At 46.1% G+C, this 24,222-nt stretch overlaps 1 protein-coding gene across 1 annotated transcript in view; it reads left to right on the top strand.

The window, feature by feature from the left end:
- LOC128343907 (uncharacterized) overlaps nt 1-24,222 on the top strand; it is a 37,361-nt gene extending 13,139 nt beyond the window's left edge. The window contains exons 7-10 of the mRNA XM_053293337.1: nt 6,761-7,438; nt 16,886-17,808; nt 19,909-20,038; nt 23,101-24,222. Of these exons, the coding sequence (XP_053149312.1) occupies nt 6,761-7,438; nt 16,886-17,808; nt 19,909-20,038; nt 23,101-23,891 (2,522 nt within the window). The 3' untranslated portion in view covers nt 23,892-24,222. The remainder of the gene's footprint in view (nt 1-6,760; nt 7,439-16,885; nt 17,809-19,908; nt 20,039-23,100) is intronic.

The following is a 24,222-nucleotide window of genomic DNA, read 5'->3' as shown; positions in this document are numbered from 1 at the left end:
GCATTTTCTCAATGTGAGTCAACTCAATCTATGTCTTGGTAAAGGATCTGGATAAATAAAAAGTCTGGATTCTGCTGGTGCATATCCTTTTGCCTTCAGGCAAGGAATGGAAGGAGAGTGTGGGAATTCTAGTGAACTATGGGTTTTAAAAAACATATTTTCTGATGTGCAACATTCCTGAGCCGTTTTTGGAAGGGCAGTATAGAAATTGAAATAATAATAATAATAGTAACATGGTGACATGCATTCCATTGGTTAGACACAACTGCTCACTCCTACGTTCCTAGGTGGGGACCCAACAGTGTAGGAGGAACCTTGTGGCCTTCTGGCACACAGATTTTACTAGTGTTGCCTCCTGCTGGCATAAGGTTAAAAAAAGGTTCACCTAAAGAACAAAAGTTTGCTTAAGAAGTTTGCGTGCAAAAGAAATCACTGAAAGAGTGAGAATGAAGCCCAAGCTGAAACTGAATTTCCCTGTTCTCATTTCTTGCTGGTTAACAAGTGCTTGAGAAGCTGGGAGGGGCCTGCACCACTGAGAGATGTGTTAAATCGACAAGCAGATGGGCCATTGGTGGAAGATTAAAAGAGCTATGATTTAAGGAATTTGTGTGATTTTCGTCTGGACTTGTACCTCCTGTTTTCATGGTTTGCAGCCAAGTCTGGCTTAGAACTGGAACATAAGAACAGCCCTGCTGGATCAGGCCCAAGGCTTATCTAGTCCAGCATCCTGTTTCACACAGTGGCCCACCAGATGCCTCTGAAAATCCCACAGCAAGAGGCGAGGGTATGCCCTCTCTTTTCCTGTTGCTCCCCTGCAACTGGTATTTGGAGGTATCTTGCTTCTAAGACTGGAAGTGGCCTATAGCCACCAGATTAGTAGCCATGGATAGACCTGTCCTCCATGAATTTGTCTAATCCCTTTTAAAACCATCCAAGCTAGTGGCCATCAGCACATCCCATGGCAAAGAATTCCATAGATTAATTATGCGCTGTGTGAAAAAGTACTTCTTTTTGTTGGTCCTAAAGTTCTCAGCCTTCAGTTTCATGGGATGACCCCTGGTTCTAGTGTTGTGTGAGAGAGAAATTTCTCTGTCCATTCTCCATGCATAATTCGATACACCTCTATCATGTCTCCCCATAGTTACCTCTTTTCCAACATAAAAAGCCCCAGATGCTGGAGCCTTGACTCATAACGAAGGTGCTCCAGGCCCCTGATCACCTTGGTTGCCTTCTTCTGCACCATTTCCATTTCTACAATGTCCTTCCTAAGATATGAATATGACAAATATTTATATACCACTTTTCAACAAAAGTTCCCAGAGCAGTTTACAGATATAAACATATGATAGATAGATAGATAGATTTGCTCCCTGTCCTCAAACGGCTCACAATCTAAAGAAGAAACAAGAGCTACCAGCAACAGCCACTGGAGGGATGCCGTGCTGGGGTTAGACGGCCAGTTGCTCTCCCCCTGCTGAACAAAGAGAATCACCACTTTAGAAAGGTGCCTCTGCTCACTTAGCAGGGGACACTGACTACGGTGGGCAGAACTGTACGCAGAACTTCAAATGTGGGTGCACCATAGATTTGTATAAGGGCACGATGATATCAGCATTTTTATTTTCAACCCCCTGCCTAATGATCCCTAGCATGGAATTTGCCTTTTTTATTTTTTATTTTTACTGTTGCCATGCACGGAGTCAACACTCTTAATGAGCTGTCCACCATGACACCAAAATCTCTCTCCTGGTCAGTCACTGACAGCCCAGACCCCATCAGTATATATGTGAAGTTGGGGTTTGCTTTGTTTTTGGCCCCAATATGCATCCCTTTGCACTTGCTTACACTGAACCACATTTGCCATTTTGTCACCCACTCCCCCAGTTTGGAGAGATCCTTTTGAAGCTCCTCACAATCTGTTTTGGATTTCACTACCCTAAATAGTTTAGTGTCATCTGCAAATTTGGCCACTTCACTGGTTACCCCAACTTCTAGATCATTTATAAACACGTTAAAATTACTGGTCCCAGTACAGATCCCTAGGGGACCCCACTTCTTACTTTGCTACATTGTGAAAACATGAACCTGTCCCCTTATCCCATGACTGGTAAGTTTCCTCAAGAGTGGGGAACTTTGTCAAATGCTTTTTGGAAGTCCAAGTATACTACATGAACCAAATCACATTTATCCACATGCCTGTTGACACTCTCAAAAAACTCTAACAGGTTAGTGAGGCAAGACTTGCCCCTGCAGAAGCCATGCTGGTTCTCGTTCAGCAAGGCTTGTTCCTCTATATGTTTAAACATTTTGCCTTTAAATATGCTTTCCATCAATTTTACCTAGCACAGAAGTTAAGCTAACCAAACTATAATTTCCCAGTTCCCTTTTTGAAAATCGGAGTTACATTAGCTACTTCCCAGTCCTCTAGTACTGAGCCTGATTGTAAGGACATGTTACATATTTTTGCTATGAGATCAACAATTTCACATTTGTTCCTTCAAAACTCTTGGGTGGATGCCATCTGACCCTGGCGTTTTGTTTTTTTGTTTTTCAAGACAGTTTATAACATCCTCTGTCATCATCTCAAATTTGACCAGTTCTTCAGCCTCTAAGCCCGAGAAGCTCAGTTCCAGAGATAGTATATGGTCAGTATCCTCTGCCGTGAAGACAGATGCAAATAACTCAATCAACTTCTCTGCAATCTCCTTAGCCTCAATAATCCCTTTCATCTAAGGGGCCAACTGCCTCCCTGGCAGATTTTCTGCTTCTGATATATTTAAAGAAGTTTTGTTATTCCTCTTGGCACTTCCAGCTATATACTCCTCAAAATCTCTTTCTGCATCCCATATTGTCTCCTTGCATTTGTTTTGCCAGTGTTTATGTTCCTTTCTGTTCTCTTTGTTTGTGCAGGACTTCCATTTTCTGAAGGAAGTCTTCTTCCCTTTAAAAACTTCCCTGATTCTACTTGTGAGCCATGCTGGCATTCTCTTGAACTTGGTGGTACCTTTCCTCCTTCTTGGTATACATTCCAACTGAACTTCTATTATTGTGGTTTTAAATAAGTTCCATGCTTTCTGGAGTGATTTGACCCTCCTAACTTTCACTTTCAGCAGTCCCATCATTTTTGAGAAGGTTGCTCTTCTGGACACCAATGCATCTGTGTTGGACCTCCTTGGCAATGCTCCACTCGGATATAAACTGAATTGGATCACACGGTGGGGCTATTCTTACGATCACAAAAACCGGGCTAGGAAAATCCTAGCCCGATTTTTGTGATCATAAGAACCACTGGGCTCGCAGCCAAACTCGGTGGTTCTGGAGCAGCTAACCCGCTCCTGTAGCCCGCCCCTTAGCCCAGGTTTGCGGAGCGAGTGCTCCGCAAACCCGGGCTATCTGCTCGTGAGTAGCTGCAGCACAGCTCCGTGCCGCAGCTACTCGCGAGTAGACCCCTGGCCAAGAGGCTTAAAAGCAGCCTCCCAGCTTGGGGGTCTCCCCAGTATTCCCCCCCGGGCATACTGGGGCTTCCGGGGGCCGCGCGGCTGCTGAGCTCCCCAGCCCCCGCCGGCTCTGTCTCGGAGCTGGCCATCGTGTGGGCGGCCGATCCGGCTACCCAGGGCTCCCTGCCCACTTGTGAGCGGGGAGAGCGGGCTTAGCCCGCTCTTCTCGCTCAGCGCCCTAAACCGGGTCTCACTGATTGTGAGACCCAGTCCTATGGTCATTGTTCTCCAATGGTTTTACAGCTCTGAAATCTTGCACCAGGTCCTGGGCATCACTTAGGATTAAGTACAAGGTTGTCTTCTCTCTGGTTGGTTCTGCAACCAACTGTTCTAAGGCACAATCTTTTAGCATTTCTAGAAATTTGGCGGCTCTGTCAGTACCAACACATGAATTTGCCCAGTCTATGTGAGGGTAATTGCTCTCACTCATTATTACAACACCATCTCTTTTTGATGCCTCTCTGATTTACTTCTCCAGCTCCAGGTCACTCTCAGCATTTTAATCCAGAAGGGGATCAAAACCCATCATTGTCACAATGATGGGCGACAATCAGAGAATAAAGCTGGTCTTGTGATAGCTAACATAATTTATCTCCTTAGCTAAACAGGGTCCATCGCATCCTGGTTGCATATGAATGGGAGATGGTGTGAGCACTGTAAGATATTCCCCTTAAGGGATGGAGCTGCTCTGGGAAGAGCAAAAGGCTTCAAGTTCCCTCCCTGGCATCTCCAAGATAGGGCTGAGAGAGATTCCTGCCTGTAGCCTTGGAGAAGCTGCTGCCAGTCTGTGAAGACAATACTGAGTTAGCTAGATAGACCAAGGGTCTGACTCAGTATATGGCAGCTTCCTATGTTCCTATGATTCTGTGGAGGAACCCAGTCCTCCTAGGTTTTCTAGTTTGTTGGTGCTACTCCACCCCCAATCTGCTCCTCTCTGTTCTTTCTGTAGAGTTTGTAGCAAGGAATAACAGTGTCCCACTGGTTCTCACCATTCCACCAAGTTTCTGTTATGCCCACTATTACTATGTTTTCATTAGCAACCAAGCAGTCCAGCTCACTCATCTTCGCTCAAGAGGCTTCTGGCATTAGTATATAGACACCTATATACTGAGTCTCTTACCTGGTGTTGGCATGTGATCTCTCCCTTAATGTCACTTGACCTTTTTAGCCAGCTGTCATGTGTTTCCATCTGCTCTACTCCTGGTTCTACTCTGTCTCCTTCTTCTTTATCTGAAACATTTGCACCCTTCCACCTTAGAGGATTTTGCTTGCCGAACCAGATACTACCCAGTTCCTGTCGGGAACCCCCAGACGTTTTAAAAGCTGCTCGGCAGCCTTTTTGTTTTTAAGTGCCAGCAATCTGGTTTCATTGTGATTCAAGTGGAGCCATTTTGTACAGGCTGCTTTCCCCAAAATGTATCCCAGTGCCTAACAAATCTAAACCCCTCCTCTTGGCGCCACCGTCTCATCCATGCATTGAGACCCCTCAGCTCCGCCTGTCTCACTGGTCCTGCACGTGGAACATGTAGTACTTTAGAGAATGCTACTCTGGGGGCCCTAGACTTCAATCTGCTACCTAGCAGCCTAAATTTGGCTTCCAGGACCTCCCGACTGCATTTTCCAACATCGTTGGTGGCAACGTGCACAACAGCTGACTCCTCTCCAGCACTGCTTATCAGCCTATTTAAATGCCGCATGATGTCTGTAACCTTCATACCAGCAGGCAAGTCACCATTTGGTCTACAAACCCATCTCTCTATACCCCTAACCATCGAATCACCCACTTCTAGGAGGCCCCTAACCCCTGGAGGAGTTGGTAATCACATATGACCAGTCCTGGTGGGTCACACCAAAAACCCATCTAATCTGGCATCCTGCTTCCCACAGTGGCTGACCAGATGCCTCCAGGAAGCTCACAAGCAGGCCGCGAAGGCAAGAGCCCTCCCCTGCCGCTGCGATCCCTGCCACTAGTATTCAGAGGTATATTGCCTCAGATCATGGAAGTTCCATCTAATATAGATTGGCTGAAAGCAGAGAAACAGGGACAAAGGCCGAGAACTTCTGAGACCCAGAAAAGGAAATCAGACATTAAATGAATGAAATTTCTTGCCACCCAACATTTTGCAGTGCATTCTTGAAGGATGAGAATCGGGCTCTCATTTATCTCTATGGCAGACCACATACTCTGCATGCAGAAGGTCATCCCAGCATCTGCAGTTACAAGCAGGGGATGAGAAAGACCTTTGGCAGTTCCTGAACAGCTCCTACCAAACCGAGTAGACAATATTAGGCTCAATGGGACCAATGGTCTCACTCAGTACAAGGCAGAGTCATACGTTTTCATAGCCAAGTACAATGGCTATGAACTACGCCATGATTTCACTGGTCTTCATGCGTTCTGTGCAGATGCTGGAGGCCAGGAGCTCACTATCTCACTGATGGTACTTGTCAGTTATGTATTCAATCCATTTCAACTCAGTCTTGCACTGCGTTAAACTAATAGGGGCAGGATGCCTCTAAATCAGGGGTTCCCAACCTGTGGTACTCCAGATGTTGCCAAGCTACGAGTCCCATCATCCTCAGCTACAATTTATTGTGGCTGGGGGTGATGGGAGTTGTAGTTCAGCAACATCTGGAGTACCACTGGTTGGGAACCCCTGCTCTAAATACCAGTTGCAGGGCAGCAGCAGTGGGAGAGGAGGCATGCCTTCATCTCCCACTTGTGGGCTTCCCAGAGGCATCTGGTGGGCCACTGTGGGAAACAGGATGCTGGACTAGATAGGCCTTGGGTTTGATCCAGCCAGGCTGCATTTATGTAGTAACTAACACACATACAGAGACTGACATCCTAAAGAAGTGCTTGCACTCGTGCAAGAAGATTGTGGTGGTGTGCTAAAAAGTGGGGATTTGTGGAATTGTGCTCTTGCACTATAGGAAATCCTGTGCAAAAGTTGCCTTTATGTGTGCCCTAGGTTGCGCAACAGTTGCGCAAGTGCAAGCCCCAGACTTGGCGCAAAATAGCTAGTGCAACAGCTTCGTCCTACCACCCTTCCACAAGCGCTTTGTTAGGATGCCAGCCAGTTTCCTCCTACCAATTAATCTGGTCATGCAGCTTGACTCTCTGCATGCCTACTTGGAAGAAAGCCCCACTGAGTTCCATGGGACTTACTCCTAGGTAAGTATGCAGAGGATTGCAGCCATAACCTCTTTGCCTGGACTCTCACTCATGCCAAGATGTTCCCCCCCCCCTTTAATTTCAACAGATTATTGGCAAGAGAATGAGACTAAGGAGGAAAATAATCATTGGGAATTTTCTAAACAATTGGAATGTTGTGGGAAGGCCTCAGGAAGCGTGGTGGTGAATGTCTCCCAGGGTCACGAACGGGGAGAACCATCCAAGAGTCAGCGCAGGTCAAAGAAGCAGCAGCAGGACCAGCCAAAGAACAGAACAGTGAAATCAACTTCCCGTGCTGCAGTTAAAAAGGTATTTGAGAAAAGCCCGCAGCAGCAGAAGGAAGAGTCGGCTTGGGGCCATCTTGAACAGGGCAGCGCTCAAGTTACGGAGCCCCCATATCAGTGTTCCGAGTGTGGGAAAAGGTTATGGCTCAAAGACAGCCTAAAGAGACATCGGCGACTCCACACAGGAGAGAAGCCCTACAAGTGTTCATATTGTTGGAAAACCTTCAGTCAGAACTCCAACCGCATTGAGCACGAAAGGACCCACACAGGGGAGAAACCATACAAGTGTTCACACTGTGGGAATCGGTACCGTCGAAGCTCCAACCTTGGGGCACACAAAAGGACCCACACGGGAGAGAAGCCCTACAAATGCTTGGAGTGTGGGAAAGAATTCACGCGGAAGACTCACCTCAATGGCCATCTGAGGAGCCACACTGGGGTGAAGCCATATGACTGTGTGGACTGTGGGAATGGTTTCTGGCGTAAAGTGACACTTAAGAAGCATCAACGAAGCCACAGCAGCAAGAGCCACCCAAGTGCCTAGAATGCAGGGAGTGTTGCTTTAAACCTCCGGTAAAGGAGAAAGTAGGCCTTGTTCAGAAATTGACGGTGTTAGAAACTTCACTGAAAGATCCAGCAGAGATCCAAGACGGGATCAGTGGCTTGCTGGAATTATCTTCTTAACTTGTCCTTTTCTTCTTAAAGAATGCTCGGAACTGTGCCAGGTATTTTTGGAGCGCTCTCTCTCTCTCCAAAACCCACTTGCTGATACTGAGCCCCTTTTCTATGAGTAGCTCTCAAGCAACTCAGTTACCATTCGAAAGGCCCAGCTACGTAGATGGAGAATGATCACATTGGTCCTGGGTCATTCAAATGTTAAAGCAAGTGATACGGGACCTACTCATGGGAAAACAGCTCCTGTATAGATAGGGTAACATCTACAACTAAGGCAGGCGTTTCCAACCTTGGGTCTCCAGATGTTGCTGAACTACAACTCCCATCATTGCCTGCTAACTTGACAAAGAGGCACCTTTTACCGTGGTGATTCTCTTTATTTAGCAGGGGGAGAGTAACTGGCCCTATCCACCCCCAGCACAGTACCTCCAGTGACTGTTGCTGGTGTCTGTCTTATGTTTCTTTTTAGATTGTGAGCCCTTTGGGGGCAGGGTTCCATCTTATTTGTTTGTTATTTCTCTGTGTAAACCGCCCTGAGCCATTTTGGAAGGGCGGTATAGAAATTGAATTAATCATCATCATCTCCAGCCACAACAATGGCTCCTTGTGGCTGGAGCAGGGCTGCTCAACTTTGGCCCTCCTGCAGATGTTGGCCTACAACTCCCATAATCCCTGGCTACTGGGCACTGTGGCTGGGGATGATGGGAGTTGTAGTCCAAAAACAGCTGGGGAGCAGGCCTGGGCTGGAGACAGTGTTCCCTGTATGAGGGATTCCCAAATGACTACATCAACTTTGGGTAGGGATTATGGGAGTTGTAGTCAACTTCTGGGAATCCATTTTACAGGGAACATTGGCTAGAGATGATGGCAGTTTTTGTCCAGCAACATCTGGAGACCCAAGGTTGGAAACCCCTGGGCTAAGGTAACGTTCAAAGGGCCCCCAGGTTTCTCTGCTGCTCTTGTTTTCATAGGTCCACTCATTGTGATGAGATATATCTCACCCCACAGGTTATGGGGTGAAATTACAGCTGTTATCTGTAACTTTTTGTTTTGCACTTTGTGCTCCAGAGTGAATTCCAGTTTGACTTCTTCTTTAGCTCATGAGCCTGTGAAATAGAATTTTGCTGATCTGTTTTGTAACTTTGGTTAGAAGCATGTACTTAATAAACTTTTCTCTTTTTTCATGAAGATGTGTTGTGTTGCATTTAATTAGGCTGCTGCTCTTGGTGAAATGAATTGCACCACATTATATATCCCGTTAACTTGTAGATAAAGAAAATGAGGGGGACCCCTTCTGTGTTGTGATTGCTTTCACCCAAAGGGATATCAAAGGATTGGTTCTTCATCCAATAGTCAGTTGGAATTATCCCAAGGGAGGGATCGTAAAAAAGCAATGGAGTCAATCTATTCTCATTTGAAGCGATTAAATGTTCGGGGCATTTAATTGGTAATACCTGTATTTCCCTGCTGGTGGCAGTAACTGTGATGGTCAGCTGGTAATTATGGTGATGAGCGAGAAAAGGGAAATCCTATTTGCTGAGGTGCTATGGTGCCTAGGAATTTAACTGTGGTGCCTAGACTAGGGTATTCAGAAGCAGAGTTATTTAATAAAATATTTATTTGTCCCAGGCAGCCCCGTTCTGTATTACTTGTAAAGGAGAAAAGAGAAGCCCATTTACCCTCCCTGCTCCAATGTCAGTCACTAAGCCCTGTGATTTCGTCATATGTTCATCATCTGGTACCTAAATTTTTGGGCTGGCTCCTAGAGAGCCAAAGAAAATTTGTCAAGGCCTGTTCCAAGGACATGTGACCATAACACAGCTCACACATGTTCTCCCTAGGCATGTGCTTTGTTTAATGCTTTCAACTTCTGACCTGGTTTTCCTTTTGATATTATATTATACTGTTTCTGTACCTGATAAATCACCTTAAGTGGCACAGCAGGGTGCAGCTAACAAGCAGAAGGTTGCCGGTTCAAATGCCCGCTGGTACTATATCGGGCAGCAGCGATATAGGAAGATGCTGAAAGGCATCAGCTCATACTGTGCAGGAGGAGGTAAGGGTAAACCCCTCCTGTATTCTACAAAAAGAAAACCACAGGGCTCTGTGAGAGCCAGGAGTCAAAATCGACTTGACGAGCCACTTTACTTTAATTTTATACCTAAGAAGCTGCAGCTATTTTGCACCTTAAGCAAATAGGCTGGTGTTTTATCAGGATCTGCTTGCTGAACTAATTTTCTGTATCAATTTCTTTATAAGAACTTAAAGGGCATGGTAATGACTTACAGGACATAAATCAATATCATCCAACTGGAAGCCTTAGAGCAATGGAAGAAATTTGTACGGGTGGCTTTGAGATGTAGCTTCCAAACCATGTCTACAATCATTAGGAACATAGGAAGCTGGATTCTAATGTGTCAAGACGATTGGCCCATCTATCTCAGAATTGTTTACACTGACTGGCAGCAGCTCTGCAAGGTTTCAGGCAGGAGTATTGCCCAGCCCTTCCTGGAGATGCCAGATTGAACCTGAGACCTTGTGCATGCAAAGCAAATGTTCTACCATTCAACTACAGCTCCATCCCCCATTCTGCTCCTTCTCTTTGGTGAGGCCTGTCTCATACTAAATGTAATAATTTGATGCCCCTCTGAGACTTTTAGTGTATTCATTAAAACTTCTGGCAAGCTGGACAACAGACCTGTAAGGTAAGCCAAACTATTATCCCCTTATTGCAGATAGGAAGGCTGAGGCATAGGTATGTTGGCTTAGCTCGGGCCTGTACAAGTAACGTCTGGGGGCCGGATCTAGTCCAGGGGACTTTTTTTGCTAGCCCCAGGGGTGGACCAAAGTTTTGTGGTACCTGAGGTGCAAAATCTTGCTTTGCCCCATGGCCCTGGCCGGGGGGTGGTCAAACCCCTTTCAAAATTAATCTTTGCAAGCTTGAAAGTACACAAGGGACAAGGAAGAAAGGTTGCTAGCAGCCTCCTCGTCTCTCCTCATGTTACGGGTAACTAATAATGGCTTTCCTTAATATTTTTAATGAGTAACTAATAATTGCTTTGTTTGTTACTTCTCTTTGTAAACCACCCTGGGCCATTTTTGGAAGGGCGGTATAGAAATCGAATAATAATAATAATAAATATTATTATTTATTTATCTTGTATACCACCCAAACCTCCGTCTCTGGGCGGTTAACAATTATTATTTAATAATTAATTTTAATGTAATTGTTAATGTGCTGAACATATACCTTGGCCCCTATACACCAAGTCATGGTTGGTTTGGGCCCACTGGGGTATTTGAGTTGTGCCCCTGTTAGTTAAAGCGATCTGGTGTGTATCACAGCGTTAAGATCTGAACGGGGATCTTTCTTTCTGTAGCTCTCTGATGCCAGGAGAGCTGGACTGGAAAACCTCCCCCCTCACTGGAATGGAAAGACATCAGGATGAAGGGGCTTGACATATCCCTCCCACCCCACCAACTCAAAACTCTCAGCCAAATTTTGCCAGCCGAAATTCCAATGCCTTCAGTCCAGCAATGGGAAGTGAGTTTTCTTCTTTTTTGCCTACCTGTTGCTTTTGAGACAATTCCTCTTGGGAAATCAGACATTTCTACTTGGGAATATATCACTCCATGCTGGAGGGGTAGGAATTGAGCTAAGTCCCACTCCCTTAACGCTACAGGGCAGAAGTTATCAAACGTGGATCCCTAGATGATGTTGAACTACAACCCATTATCCCCAGTCACAGTGGCTGGGGATAATGGGGGTTGCAGTCCAACATCTGAGGACCCAAATTTGATAACCCCTGCCCTAGGATGAAGCATTAGGGAAAGGAAAATCATGATAATATAATAATAATAATAAATAATTCAATTTCTATAACGCCCTTCCAAAAATGGCTCAGGGCGGTTTACAAAGAGAAATAACAAATAAGATGGCTCCCTGTCCCCAAAGGGATCACATTCTAAAAAGAAACATAAGGCACACACCAGCAACAGTCACTGGAAGTACTGTGCTGGGGGTGGATAGGGCCAGTTACTCTCCCGCTGCTAAATAAAGAGAATCACCACGGTTAAAGGTGCCTCTTTGCCCAGTTAGCAGGGGAATGAAGGTATACATGACGGCATTCTTGAAAACCGTGCAGAGAGTTATTGGAAGGTGAAAGAATTAGAAACATTGGCAGAAAAGGTTTGGTCATGTGCAGAAAGGAATGTGGTAGCAAGGATGTTTGAGAAAAGATTTTGGTCAAAGAACAGAACAGAAGCGAGACAGTTGGTTTGACAGTTGGATTAAGTTTGAAAAATCTGCAGTTAAGCCTTCAACAGCACAGCTGATCTTGTGAGTGGAAAAATGATTACCAACTGAACCAGACTCCCATTTTTTAAGGCTGAAGAAGGGAAGAAAAAAGGATATCTGCAACAAAATTAAGGTAAATCACAACACAAAACCCCCTGCAGTGGCAGAATGTGTGGGGAGACCAGGGAGGAGGAGATGCCATGCTAAATTTGCCTACGCATTTGTTTTTGTATTTAGTGACAACATTTCCAAAATAATTACATATAATCAGATATTAGAAGTGTTACACTTCCTATAAATGTAATTTTAAAAAATGGAATTCAAAATCACAGAGTGGGCAGGATCTTCTAGATCAATTCTAAGGACTAAGCTTAGGACTAATAAGGACTAATTAGTCCTATAAGGACTAATGAGATAAGTTAATTGTGATCAACTTTCGGTCTCATTTATTTCAGTGGGGCTTAATTGTAACTAATTTAGTCTGAATCCTGCCCCCCCCTCGTTTACAAAATATTCATAAAATCATAATTAAAACCAGGTATTAATCTATCTATGTGGTCGCTAAGAGTCAACACCGACTTGACGGTACTTAATCAATCAAGAGCTTATTCATATTGGAAATAATAATTGATTTCCAGGATAGGTACAGATCTTTGGAAGACTGTTAAGCTACCAATGAAAACAAAGAGTCTTGTGGCACCCTGATAAGAGGAGGAAAGAAGGAAGGAGGTGGAGAGAGGAACAACAAGGTGATTTTGGAGCCTGGACCTAAAGGCCTTTGGAGGCCCCCCTCCCCTGCAAATTAAGCATCATCATGCTTGGCCAGGCGACCACCACACCCAGAACAGACTAAAGAGGATTTGGGGGGGCCCCCAAGGGCTGTGGAGGCCCTGGACTTTGGCTCAGAAGTCCAGGGGTAAAAGCACATCTCTGCAAATGGAAGTGGAAACGTGAAATGCCTAATTTTGACGTTAAGCCCTGGTTTTTATTAATTACTAAATTAATAAAAGAGTAATAATTACTCTGGTTTTTGTTAATTAATAAATTAATAAAATATAGTTACCCTGCCCAATGGCCAGTTAGGCTTTCAGGTGGCTCATAATGACAAAATCGGTACCACGTTGAATGCACACACTAATAAAATAAAACAAAACTGCAGTTAGAAGCCGTGTGTAACTAATAATTACTAAAAGCTAGTAATTTAGTTACACACATTAAGCTGTGTGTAACTAATAATTACTAAAAGCTTAAGGCTTGGCCCACAGGTTTGCGATCCAACATCAATTCAACCACCACAAACTTTAGTGGAGTCTCCTCTAGAGAAGAGAGAGGGGAAGGAGCAGGCTTGCAATTGCAGCGAAGCCCGATTAAAAGAGTTTTCCTTCCCAAACCTGCTTTCCCGCCGCGAACTACAACTCCCAGGAGCCCTTGCAAGCCCGAGAAGTTGCGACTATCACGAAGCTCTTGTTGGCGTTATAATGCAAAGGAAGAAACGCTTTTTAGGGGAAGGATCGCCAGTGCAGAGACGGCCAACCTAGAGACGAGGGAATCAGGAGACACCAAGACGAAATTCGCCTGATGGGTAGTTTTGATCTTGCCTTTAGCAAAGGGTGGAACTGCAGAGCCCGATTCCTAGGAAGAAGAAGGCTAAAAAAACTGGCAAGCCCCTTCCTGCGGTGTTCCCTCCCCCGGAAATGGGCTCTTTTGAATGTACTTTTTCCCCGGGAGTGGCAGCTGTTGTTTTGGGGCTGGATCCTGGTCGTTCATACCCCTCGGAGGAGGATCTGAGTGAGTGCAGAGGAGGGTGCTTGCACGCTCCCCCCCCCGGGAAACCCTTGGCTGGGAGGGAAGTCCTTTTGCTGTGCATGTTAAATGTGTGGATTCCTCCCCCGCCCCTGTTCTTGCAACATAAAAATGGCATTGAGTTTGAAGGCAGAAAACCATGCGGTGTGGGTTAGATTGAAAATATGTGAAACGGCGTTATCGTGAGTCGGACCCTTGGGCCTTCTTGTCTACTCTGACTGGCAGCTGCTCCGCAAGGTCATGGGTAGAGAGAGGTGTCTTTCCCTGCCCTGATATTTGAGAGCCTTTAGTTGGATGTGCCGGGGGAACTATGAACTCCACTACGGAACTGTGGCTGCTTCCCAAAATAGAACAGTCTGATGTGAACACCCGAAGTTGCCTTACACCGAGCTGATCATTGATCCATCTCGGACTGGTAGCAGCTCTCCAGGGTCCTGAGCTCAGAGGTCTTTCCCAGCCTGGCTGCCTGTGAGCCTCTTAGGTAGAGGTGCAGGGATCGAACCTTCTGTATGCAGAGCCGGTGCTCTAACATTATGGATGCTCCTGAGAAGCAGATGTAGCTGTCATATTGAATCGGACCACTGGTCTGTCTAGCTCAGTATTGTATGCTCTGACTGGCAGCGGCTCTCCAAGGTACAGTGAGGGAAATAAGTATTTGATCCCCTGCTGATTTTGTCCGTTTCCCCCTGACACAGAAATGACCAGGCTATAATTGGAATGGTAGGTTTATTGTAGCTGTGAGAGTCAGAATAACAACAAACAAACCCTCAAAAGCCCAGTAGAGATGTGGAGTGGGAAAATTTCTAAAATGGAAAACTTTCCAGAAGATTTTCTCATACTTAATTTTTTCCCCTTTGAATAATTTCAACTTCTAAAATTATTTCATAAAAGGCAAGGGTAATAATGAATGGATGCCCTGCAATATGAGGCAAGCACCTGGCAGTCTCAAAGTTGTAAGTAATACTTTTCAAAATTGTGCAGCCCTGATGTAGGCAGTAGTGATCTAGATGGACCAATGACCTGACTCCGGATAAAACAGCTTCCTGTGTAGCTGCTGATATTTGACTGGATCTGAAAGAACCTAGTTTGGAGCTGCACAACCTTGAGAATTAGAAATCCAGAGTGCTCAAACCCCACAGCTGTCACACTGTAGAGTAGAAAGTGGCGTATGTGTGCATATGCTGTTGTAAAATTTGATAAAGTTGTCCTTTCATCCCCTTCCCTGCACCCCATCAGTTCTTCTTGTTAAGCTGGTGAGGGGCTCAGTGCACCATGTAGTCACTCAGGCTTTTTAAAATTGACTTTTTAAAATGTAAGAGAGTTTTGTAAAAAAAAATTCTATTTCGTATCTTATTTTTTGTGTTTCATGTATTTTTAATGGATGTTTTTTAATGAGTTGGGAGCCACCCAGAGAACAATTTGTGACGGGGCGGCTAACAAATAAAGTCTATTATTATTGTTATAGTCTCATGACTTGGTCTTAGGGGGTCCGGTGTAGGTGGGAAGGCCCGCCATGATTGTGCCCAAGGAAAGTGCAGGTTTTCCTATTCCCAGCAGTACGTGCCACTAAATCAGTGTCAAACTGTGGCCCTCCAGCTGTTGTTGGACTACAACTCCCATCATCCCCAATCATAATGGCCAGTAGCCAGGGGTGATGGGAGGTCAACATCTGCAGGAGGGCCACAGACCCCTCTGCTAAATGCAAAATCTGGTGAGACAGATGTAAAGGACTGTGGCTGCTTTTTATTCCTGCCTTTTTGTTTCAGTGCTATTGCTTACCTGTTGGCAGTTTGTCCAATTTGCTTTGCTTTTGGAGAAGTGCCAGGAAATGGTTGGAGGACAGATTTTGGACAGCTCTTCTGCAGATGGAGAGGCTGTATACCTCTTAGCATGTCGCTGCGTAGGGCAAGTAATGGCGGGTAGTTCTTGCCTTCGAGCCCTGCTGGTGGGCTTCATAAGAGTAGGAGAAGGGTGTTTCTGGATCAGGCCAAAGACCCATCTCTCCCAGCATCCTCTTTTCTAAAAGGGCCAAGTTGATGGGCAGCCCAGAAGCAGAACATACAGACAAATAGCCCTCTCTCAGATGCTTTCCAGCAACTGGTATTCAGGTGTATTCTGCTTCTAGTCTTCAAGGCTAGTAGCCATTGGGGATGTGCATGAAATCTGCATGAATTGATTCGGATTCAAATCGATTTGATTTAGAACCATTGAATAGAGTGGAGTTCGAATCGATTTGAATTTGCCCAACTTTGAATCGATTCAAACAAATCTCAACTCTATTCAATGGTTCCAAATCAATTTCAATTCAGATTCTATTCGGATTCAAATCGATATATGCAAATTTTGTGCACATCCCTAATAGCCATGCATAAACCTATCCTGCTCCATGATTTTGTCCCCCACCTTTTCAAGCCATCTAGACTAGTGACCATTGTCAGTGAAACATGCCCAGAAAAACCTGGCTGGCTATAGGATGTTGGCCTAGATCAGGGCTGCACAACTTTGGCCCTTCACACAGTGGCCAGTAGTCAGGGATGATGGGAGTTATAGTTCAACAACAACTGGAGGGTGAGGTTTTGCAGCTCTGGACTAGATTGATGTATGATCTGATTCAGAAGGGCACTTCTTATGCTGTTATACAGGATTAGACCAGGGGTTCTTGAACTTGGGTCCCCAGATGTGATTGGACTACAACTCCCATAATCCCTAGCTACGATTGCTGCCTTTGTGCTGGGAGTTGTAGTCCAACCACACATGGGGACCCTAGTTTGAGAATCCTGGGATTAGGTAAATTCATGGCAGACAACTCTTATCAGTAACCGTGATAGCTGAATTGAACCTTCGTGAACAGAGGAAGTATACCTTTAAACGCCAGATGCCAGGAACAACAATAGGAAATGGCCCCATCTCCAGCATCTTATGATGTTATGGTCTGGTGTCTTATGCTTCCATCATTTCACAGGGGAGGGGGACATTGGCAGCCATCTTCACGGGAGCCCCAAATGCTGACTTTTGTCCATTCTTTCTTCTTCCTGTGCTCTCTTTTTTGTCACTCAGGTGGAAGGCCCTTCAGCCAGGTTTGAACACTTTCTCCTCCTCCTCCTCCTTTCAGTGTTTGTCACCCTGAAACGTCCAGTATTGTAATTATTGTAAGGTGAGACAGCTGGGGAGAAATCCAGATGCTGTACCATTAAAGCCCTGCTGTTCACTGTACACATCTCGGAGAGTCTTGCCTCTGAGCTTCTTTTGGTAGAGAGTGAAAGAGAGGATATGGACGCAGGGCAGGGGAAGCAGCCGGACTTCCCATTCCAGGCTGTGCAGAAGCACTGGATGTCCCCGGGAGTGAAAATGGAGGAACAAGACCCAGGAGGCCCTGCACCAAAGGAGGAATCGGAGGGAACAGGAAAAGCTGTCCTCCAAGTTGGAAGGCTCCAGGAATTCCTGCAGAGGATTCCCGGAGAACAAGTTAAACAGGAACCAGAGGAGGGTCTTCTTCAGCACTGGGATGCCCAATGGCAGGAGTTTCTGAAGACAGTGGAGTCCCCTTGCTCTGGACTGGCAATCCCCCAGCTGACAGAAGAGCCCGCTCCATGGGATGATACTAAGGCCTTTCTGGCCTCCTTTGAGCAAGTGGCCGAAGCCTGTCAATGGCCCAGGGGAGAGTGGGTGACCCAGCTCCTGCCAGCTCTGAGTGGAGAAGCCAAGAAGGCCTTTGACAGGCTGGAGATCGGAGACAGAGAGGATTATGGGAAGGTGAAAGCAGCCATCTTACGACAGGATGCTCTGGCCCGGGAAAGGTGGGGTCACCACTTCAGGCATTTCTGCTACCAGGAGGCTGAGGGGCCGAGAGGGGCTTACATCCGACTGCAGAAACTTTGCCATGGGTGGCTAAGGGTAAAGAAGCAGACAAAGGAGCAGATTCTGGAGCTGCTTATCTTGGAGCACTTCCTGGCCATCCTTCCACCGGAGATCCAGAGCTCGGTGCGGGATTGTGGCCCAGAGACCTGTTCCCAGGCCGTGACCTTGGCTGAGGATTTCCTGCAGATGCAGCTAGAAGCCAAGAGACAGGAAAAGCAGGTGAGGCCTTTTCACCCTGACATTTGTGGATTTCCCAAGGTGCGGAATGTGAGTTGAGATCTTGGCCCATCAAGGAGCAACTCTTTTGTGGGAGTCTGTTGCCTGCTTTTTTTCATGGTGTTAACCAGGATTGAAAAATGACTCAATTTCCATCCCTTCCCCATAGACTGCAGTGGGGCTGCTTATTGCGGGGATGGTGGGGTATAAGATAATAAAGCCCTTCCAATCCATGCAGTAGTAGATCTCTGCGCTGAGTAGCAGATTGGACTAGAAGGACTCCAACATCCCTTCCAACTCTGATTCCTTGTAGGCCTGTCCTACAAGGCCTTCAGAGAATGTCCAGCATTCTCTGATTCCTTGTCAGCCTGCCACCTTGAAAAAGGTTTGAGGATCTTTCCCAAGTGCCAGTGGCCTTTGTGAAGCTGTGACTCTCCCAGAGGAAGAAAAGGTTCAGTCTGAACCCCATGTAGAAGCAGTTGGGGAGGGGACATCATATGATGGTAGCGCTCCAGCTCTGCCTGTTTATAGCAATCAGTCCATCACTTTATTGTTTTAGCTGTAGCCATAACAAAAAATGTTCGAAAACTGAATAGTTAAAACAATATAGCAAACTGCAGGGCAGTCAGAAAGAGAAAGATGGAACCAGAATAACTCAGTACAGGATAATATTGGCTTGCCATGCACTTTATTTAAAATATTTTATTTAATTTAAAATTTCTATATCACCCAAAACTTGCGTCTCTGGGCGGTTTACCTTGATGGTAGAAATTATAAAAACTGGCTACTTTTCTTGTAATGGAGGGCCTGGAATCTGCTAATGAGAAGTTTACATAAAACCCCAAGACTTGACAGGATAAACCATAAGCAATGGCCCTGCTTTGCCCGTAGAAGGTCCCAAGTTCTGTCCTGGTCAGCATTTCCAGGTAGGGCTGGGAAAGGCCCCTGCCACAAACCCTGGGGAGCTGCTGCCAGTCACTGCAAACACTACTGAGCCAGATGGACCAAGAGTCTGACTCGGCAGAAGTCAAGCGCATATGCATCCATTGCTCAGTGGCAGAGCACCAGCTTTGCATGCAGAAGGTCCCATTTTCAGTCCCTGCCAGGATCTCCAGGCAGGTCTGGGAAAGACCCCTCTCTGTCTGAAATCCTGGAGAGCTGCTGCCAGTCAGTGTAGACAAACCTGAGCTATATGGACTAATACTTTGACTTGTTTTGGTTTTGACTACAAAAACTGTTTGTTTTTTGTGGGGGGATTGCAGCTCAGTGGAAGAGCATTTGCTTTGCATGCAGAAGGTCCTAAGTTCAGGCGAGCTGGTCTTGTGGTAGCAAGCATGACTTGTCTCCTTAGCTAAGCAGGGTCCACCCTGGTTGCACATGAATGGGAGACTAGAAGTATGAGCACTGTAAGATATTCCCCTCAGGAGATGGAGCTGCTCTGGGAAGAGCAGAAGGTTTTAAGTTCCCTCCCTGGCTTCTCCAAGATAGGGCTGAGAGAGATTCCTGCCTGCAACCCTGGAGAAGTTGCTGCCAGTCTGTGAAGACAATACTGAGCTAGCTAGACCAATGGTCTGACTCAGTATATGGCAGCTTTCTATGTTCCATCCTATGTTCCAGTTCCTGGCACCATCTGCAGGTAGGGCTGAGTAAGACCCCTGTTGGGTTGCTGCAGGTTGGAGCAGTCAGTTCTGGGCTAGGTAGTCTCTCCATGAAAGGCAGGTTTGTATATTCACCAGGATAATCCATAGCTCAATGGTAAAGCACCTACTTTGTATCCGGAGAATCCCAAGTTCCATCCCTGGCATGGAACCTGGCTGAGAAAGCCTCATCTCTAACTGAAACCCGAGAGTTACTGCCACTTGGTGTAGAGCAGGCCTGCTCCACTTAGGCCCCCCAGATGTTTTTGGACGACAACTCCCACAATCCCCAGCCACAGTGGCCAATAGCCAGGGATTATGGGAGTTGTAGGCCAACATCTGCAGGAGGGCCAAAGTTGAGCAGCCCTGGTGTAGAGACTACTGCGCCAGATGGACCAATGATCTGACACAATACAAGGCAGCTTGGTCTGTTCAGTCATGCGAGGCATCTTCTCTGCTGTTCCAGAAGCCAGCATCACTTCAGGAGGCAGCCCCGGGTTTCTCCCGATCTTCACAGGCTCTGCCTGACCCTGTCCACAGGCGGCGGTACAGGGAGACCACGCAAGAGGGTGACCGCGGAGATGTGAATTCACAAGGTAAGGAGGGTGTGGACGTTTCCTGAGTGGTATCCACTGTGGCTCCTGAGGGGTTGTTCTGTCCCCACAGCCCACAAAGGACATTTCGCTTCCTATAAGCTTAAAGGAAATGTCAGGGCTGGCCAGAGGGGCTTCCAGTTATCCTGGGAACCCCTCTGAAAAGTTTCATTGTCCTTGGACTTCTCTAAAGTGGCAGAGGGAAGGGGTAACCCGCAACTGTTTTAGTAGGGATGTGCTTGAAACATGATTCGGATGCCGAATCGTGGGCACATCCCTTTTAAAAATGAAGGCTTACACAGCCCCTTTAAAGCAGAGGAGAGCAGGTCCATACCTGCTCCTCCTCCGATTGCCACCATTGCTGTAATCCCGGCGCTCCCCCATTCTGTCTCGTGCACCAGCAGGGCGTCTCCCAGCTGCTCCTGCGCAATGCCGCACTGCGCAATAAACTTTATTTATTTATTTATTTATTTTATAAACTTTATTTATTTATTTTATATACTGTCTGACTCCGAAGGCTCTAGGCGGTTCAGATGGCCTCTGCGCATGCCTGGCGGCTGTTTGCGTGGTCAGCAGCCGTGGTTCAGCACATCCCTATGTTTTAGTTCTCAGATTAATCTTTGAAAACATATTAGGAATACCTCTGAACACCAGCTGCAAGGCACAAGTGTGGTGAATCCAGGGTAAGTCCCCAAGTGTTTGCCTTTTTAAAAACTCAAATGCTCCTTCTGCTTCCCTGTTCCCTGAAAGGTGCAGTGCCCGATTCAGACATTCTGTACAAGTGTACAGATGTCTGTACACTTGCATACAGGCTTGTGTGAATGACTGTACCTGTGTTCATTCTGCAGTTAGCAGTTAACTCCTGCTAATGGCAAAGGGGCACCTTTTTAACACGCTGATTCTCTTTATTTAGCAGAGGGAGAGTAACTGGCCCTATCCACCCCCAGCACAGTACCTCCAGTGACTGTTGCTGATGTCTATCTTATGTTTCTTTTTAGATTGTGAGCCCTTTGGGGACAGGGAGCCATCTTATTTATTTATTATTTCTCTGTAAATCACCCCGAGCCATTTTTGGAAGATCGATCTAGAAATCGAATGAATGAATGAATAAGCAAACTTGAACCCAGGTACAGGCCCTTCAAATGAGTGGTATGGATAGGAAGAGTAATTCTGTATCTGTGTTCAAGATAACATGCGTATCCTATTCTATTCTATTCTATTCTATTCTATTCTATTCTATCCATTCAGTTTTTATACCGCCCTTCCAAAATGGCTTAGGGCGGTTTACAATTAAAACATGACTGAACGACTATGCCTGTGTACTCATCGTTGTTGAACATAACGTGAATGGTCTAATAAGGAAGAACTTGATATCAATATGTTTTTTACTTTTGATGTGTATATCAATAAGTTATTATCTTTCTTATTGACTTTTATATCAATAAGTTATTACGTTCTTTCACTGTCACCATATTATTGCTCACAAGGCAACGTGACCAAAGGGTTCATTACTGAGAGCAGGGTAACAATTAACCCTTTGGTCATGTAGCCTTGCCAGCACAGGAATTCAGGCCAGGGAACCTGCCACAATCAACCCTCCTGTCCAAATCAGGGCATGATCCAGCCCATGACTATATGAGCAAGTCATGTAGTCACTGAAAGAAACAATACGAAGTAAATACCACTGTCAACTATCCTGGGACTTGGGGGGTTCCCAACCTCCCCCCCCCTCAGATGTTGTAGAGCTACAACTCATACCATCTCAAGTCAGGATTTGAACCCGAGTTCAAATCCTTGTTCAACCATGCAACTTATTGAGTGACTGGGCCAGTCACTTGTCTCTCAGCCTAGCCTACCTCACAGGGTTGCTTTGAGGATGGCATAACCATGTACACTGCTTTGGGCACTTTGGAGGAAGAGCAGGAGATAAGTGTTGTAAGTAAATAAATAAGTCTTAATTGGGGAGGACCACAGCTCAGGGGAAGAGCCCTTGTTTTGCATATAAAAGGTCCCAGATCTTCCAGCAGCACTGACAAATATCCATCTGAAACCCCCGAGTGTGGCTGCTAGTCATTATCAAGAATGCTGAGCTAGACTCTGTTAGAAACTCACCCTGATGCCCCTCCCAAGTCCAGGGAGGTGATTTATATGATTTTTATATCCATAAGTTCTTACTTTCTTTCTCTGCCACCATATGATCATTGATTACCCTGCTCTCTCTCAGTAATTAACCCGCTGGTCATGTAGCCTCGTGAGAGCAGGATAGGCATGTATGTTCAGTGCTTTTAAAGAAACAAAGCTTAAAGTGTAGGAACAAATAAGAACAAGTGTATGATTTACAAGAGATTGAAAATAAAGATCTCTGCAAAGCAGGGCACATAAGCTTCACTACAATGTTTCCAGATAAGTCAGATTCTCCATCAGATTGTTTTGTTTATTTTTAAAATATATTTATTGTTGCAGATGTGTGTTTGAGCATTGTGGGACTTGGTGTAATGACCCAGACCTTTTAGTCTGTTCCCCCCCCCCCAAAGAGTTTTGACCTCTGGGCACCTTTCACTCTCAGGATTCCCCCTCAGGCGTATTGCTCCAGAATCCCAAAGTACTGTACCAGTGCACCACTGGCGATTTAGTCTCTGTACATCCACCGACCAAGAACTCTCACAAAACCTGAACAATTTCCCTTGTTTAATCACCGCACAGAACCACTCTTGCTTTAAGTTCTGTTCTGTTCATCTCCCAACTGCTTCAGCCTGTCACCACCTGTCATTATTTAAAACCCCTTCCTGAACATTCCATAGGGTTTCCATGACAACTTCTGCTCACTCATTCACGCCCTCTCTCTCCAACACTCTACACATGTCTGTTTCTTCACATGGGCCAGTGGTTTGACTCGGTTTAAAGCAACTTCCTAATCTCTCTGGAAGTTCGTGCAACTTGCAACCCTACACTTTGCCCGCCTCTTCAGAAGTAAGTCCTGCGGTGCTTGCAGGTAAACCAGCACAGAACTGCAGCCTTGACCTCTGTTATTGGTTGTATCAAGAATATTTCCTTTTTAATTTCAGCAGATTCCATGCAAGTAGACGAGTGTGAAGAAAGAAACCGTCGGCTAGGAAGACCTGAGCAAGCAGAACCATCCCAAAGAAGAGTGCTGAAGAATGTTTCCAGGACCCCGAAAAAGGGTGACTCCTCTGAGGATCGGAGTGAACCAAAGAGGCAGCTAGGGGGGAGCCACCCACGGATGGGAGTGGGGGATCCTGTTTCTTGTGGGGTAAGTGAGAAACCCCTCCATGAAGGCCTGCTGCAGCAAACGGCACTCAGTGGGTCTGAGGAAGGCTTTGAACAGGAGTCTGGCCTTATCAAATGTGAAGAGGTTGAAATCCAAGAACTGACATATCAATGTGAGGATGGTGAAAGCCTCAGCTGCAAGGATCCTCTGATGAGACATCCGCAAGTCCACCCTGGGGGGAAGCCCTACCAGTGTGCCTACTGTGGGAAAACCTTCAGCCGCAGGTCGCACCTCGTGACGCACGAGAGGACCCACACTGGGGAGAAGCCGTACGAGTGCTCATACTGTGGGAAAACCTTCATCCAGAGCTCCCACTTGATCCTGCATGAGAGGACGCACACTGGAGAGAAGCCCTACAAGTGTTGCGCCTGTGGGAAGAGCTTCAGCAGCACTTCCAACCTCCTCGCGCACGGGAGGACCCACACAGGGGAGAAGCCGTACAAATGTGCAGTTTGTGGGAAGGGCTTCATTAGCAAGTCCCACTTGATTAGACACCGGAGGAATCACACTGTGGAGAAGCCGCAGATGGAACAGCCAGATCTGGGGAAAAACTTTTGTCTAAGCTAACTGAAAAAGGATCCACATTGGAGAAAAGCCATATTGGAGTATCTGCCTTGTTTCATATGGGAGTCAGTCCGTTACAGTCTAGTTCAGTTCCGATTGGGGTTCAGCTGTGCTTGAAGCCATACCAGGCCCATAACATTTCTGCGACTGGTCGGGTACACTTGAAACCAGAACGAAACTGGTTGGGTTCATGCAGAAAAACGTACATGTCCACATTAGCTTGGTTATGAGCATGTGTGATAAGCAGGGCTGTCATCCAATTAATGAAGTCTTGGTTTTAATTGTTAAGTAATGTATATATTTGCATATGAGTAAAAGCAACAGTTCTGGGGGG

The sequence above is a fragment of the Hemicordylus capensis genome, chromosome 2 (assembly GCF_027244095.1).
Source record: "Hemicordylus capensis ecotype Gifberg chromosome 2, rHemCap1.1.pri, whole genome shotgun sequence".
Lineage (NCBI taxonomy): Eukaryota > Metazoa > Chordata > Lepidosauria > Squamata > Cordylidae > Hemicordylus > Hemicordylus capensis.
The sequence above is the reverse complement of the archived record's forward strand: the minus strand, read 5'-3'. Positions and strand labels throughout refer to the sequence as shown.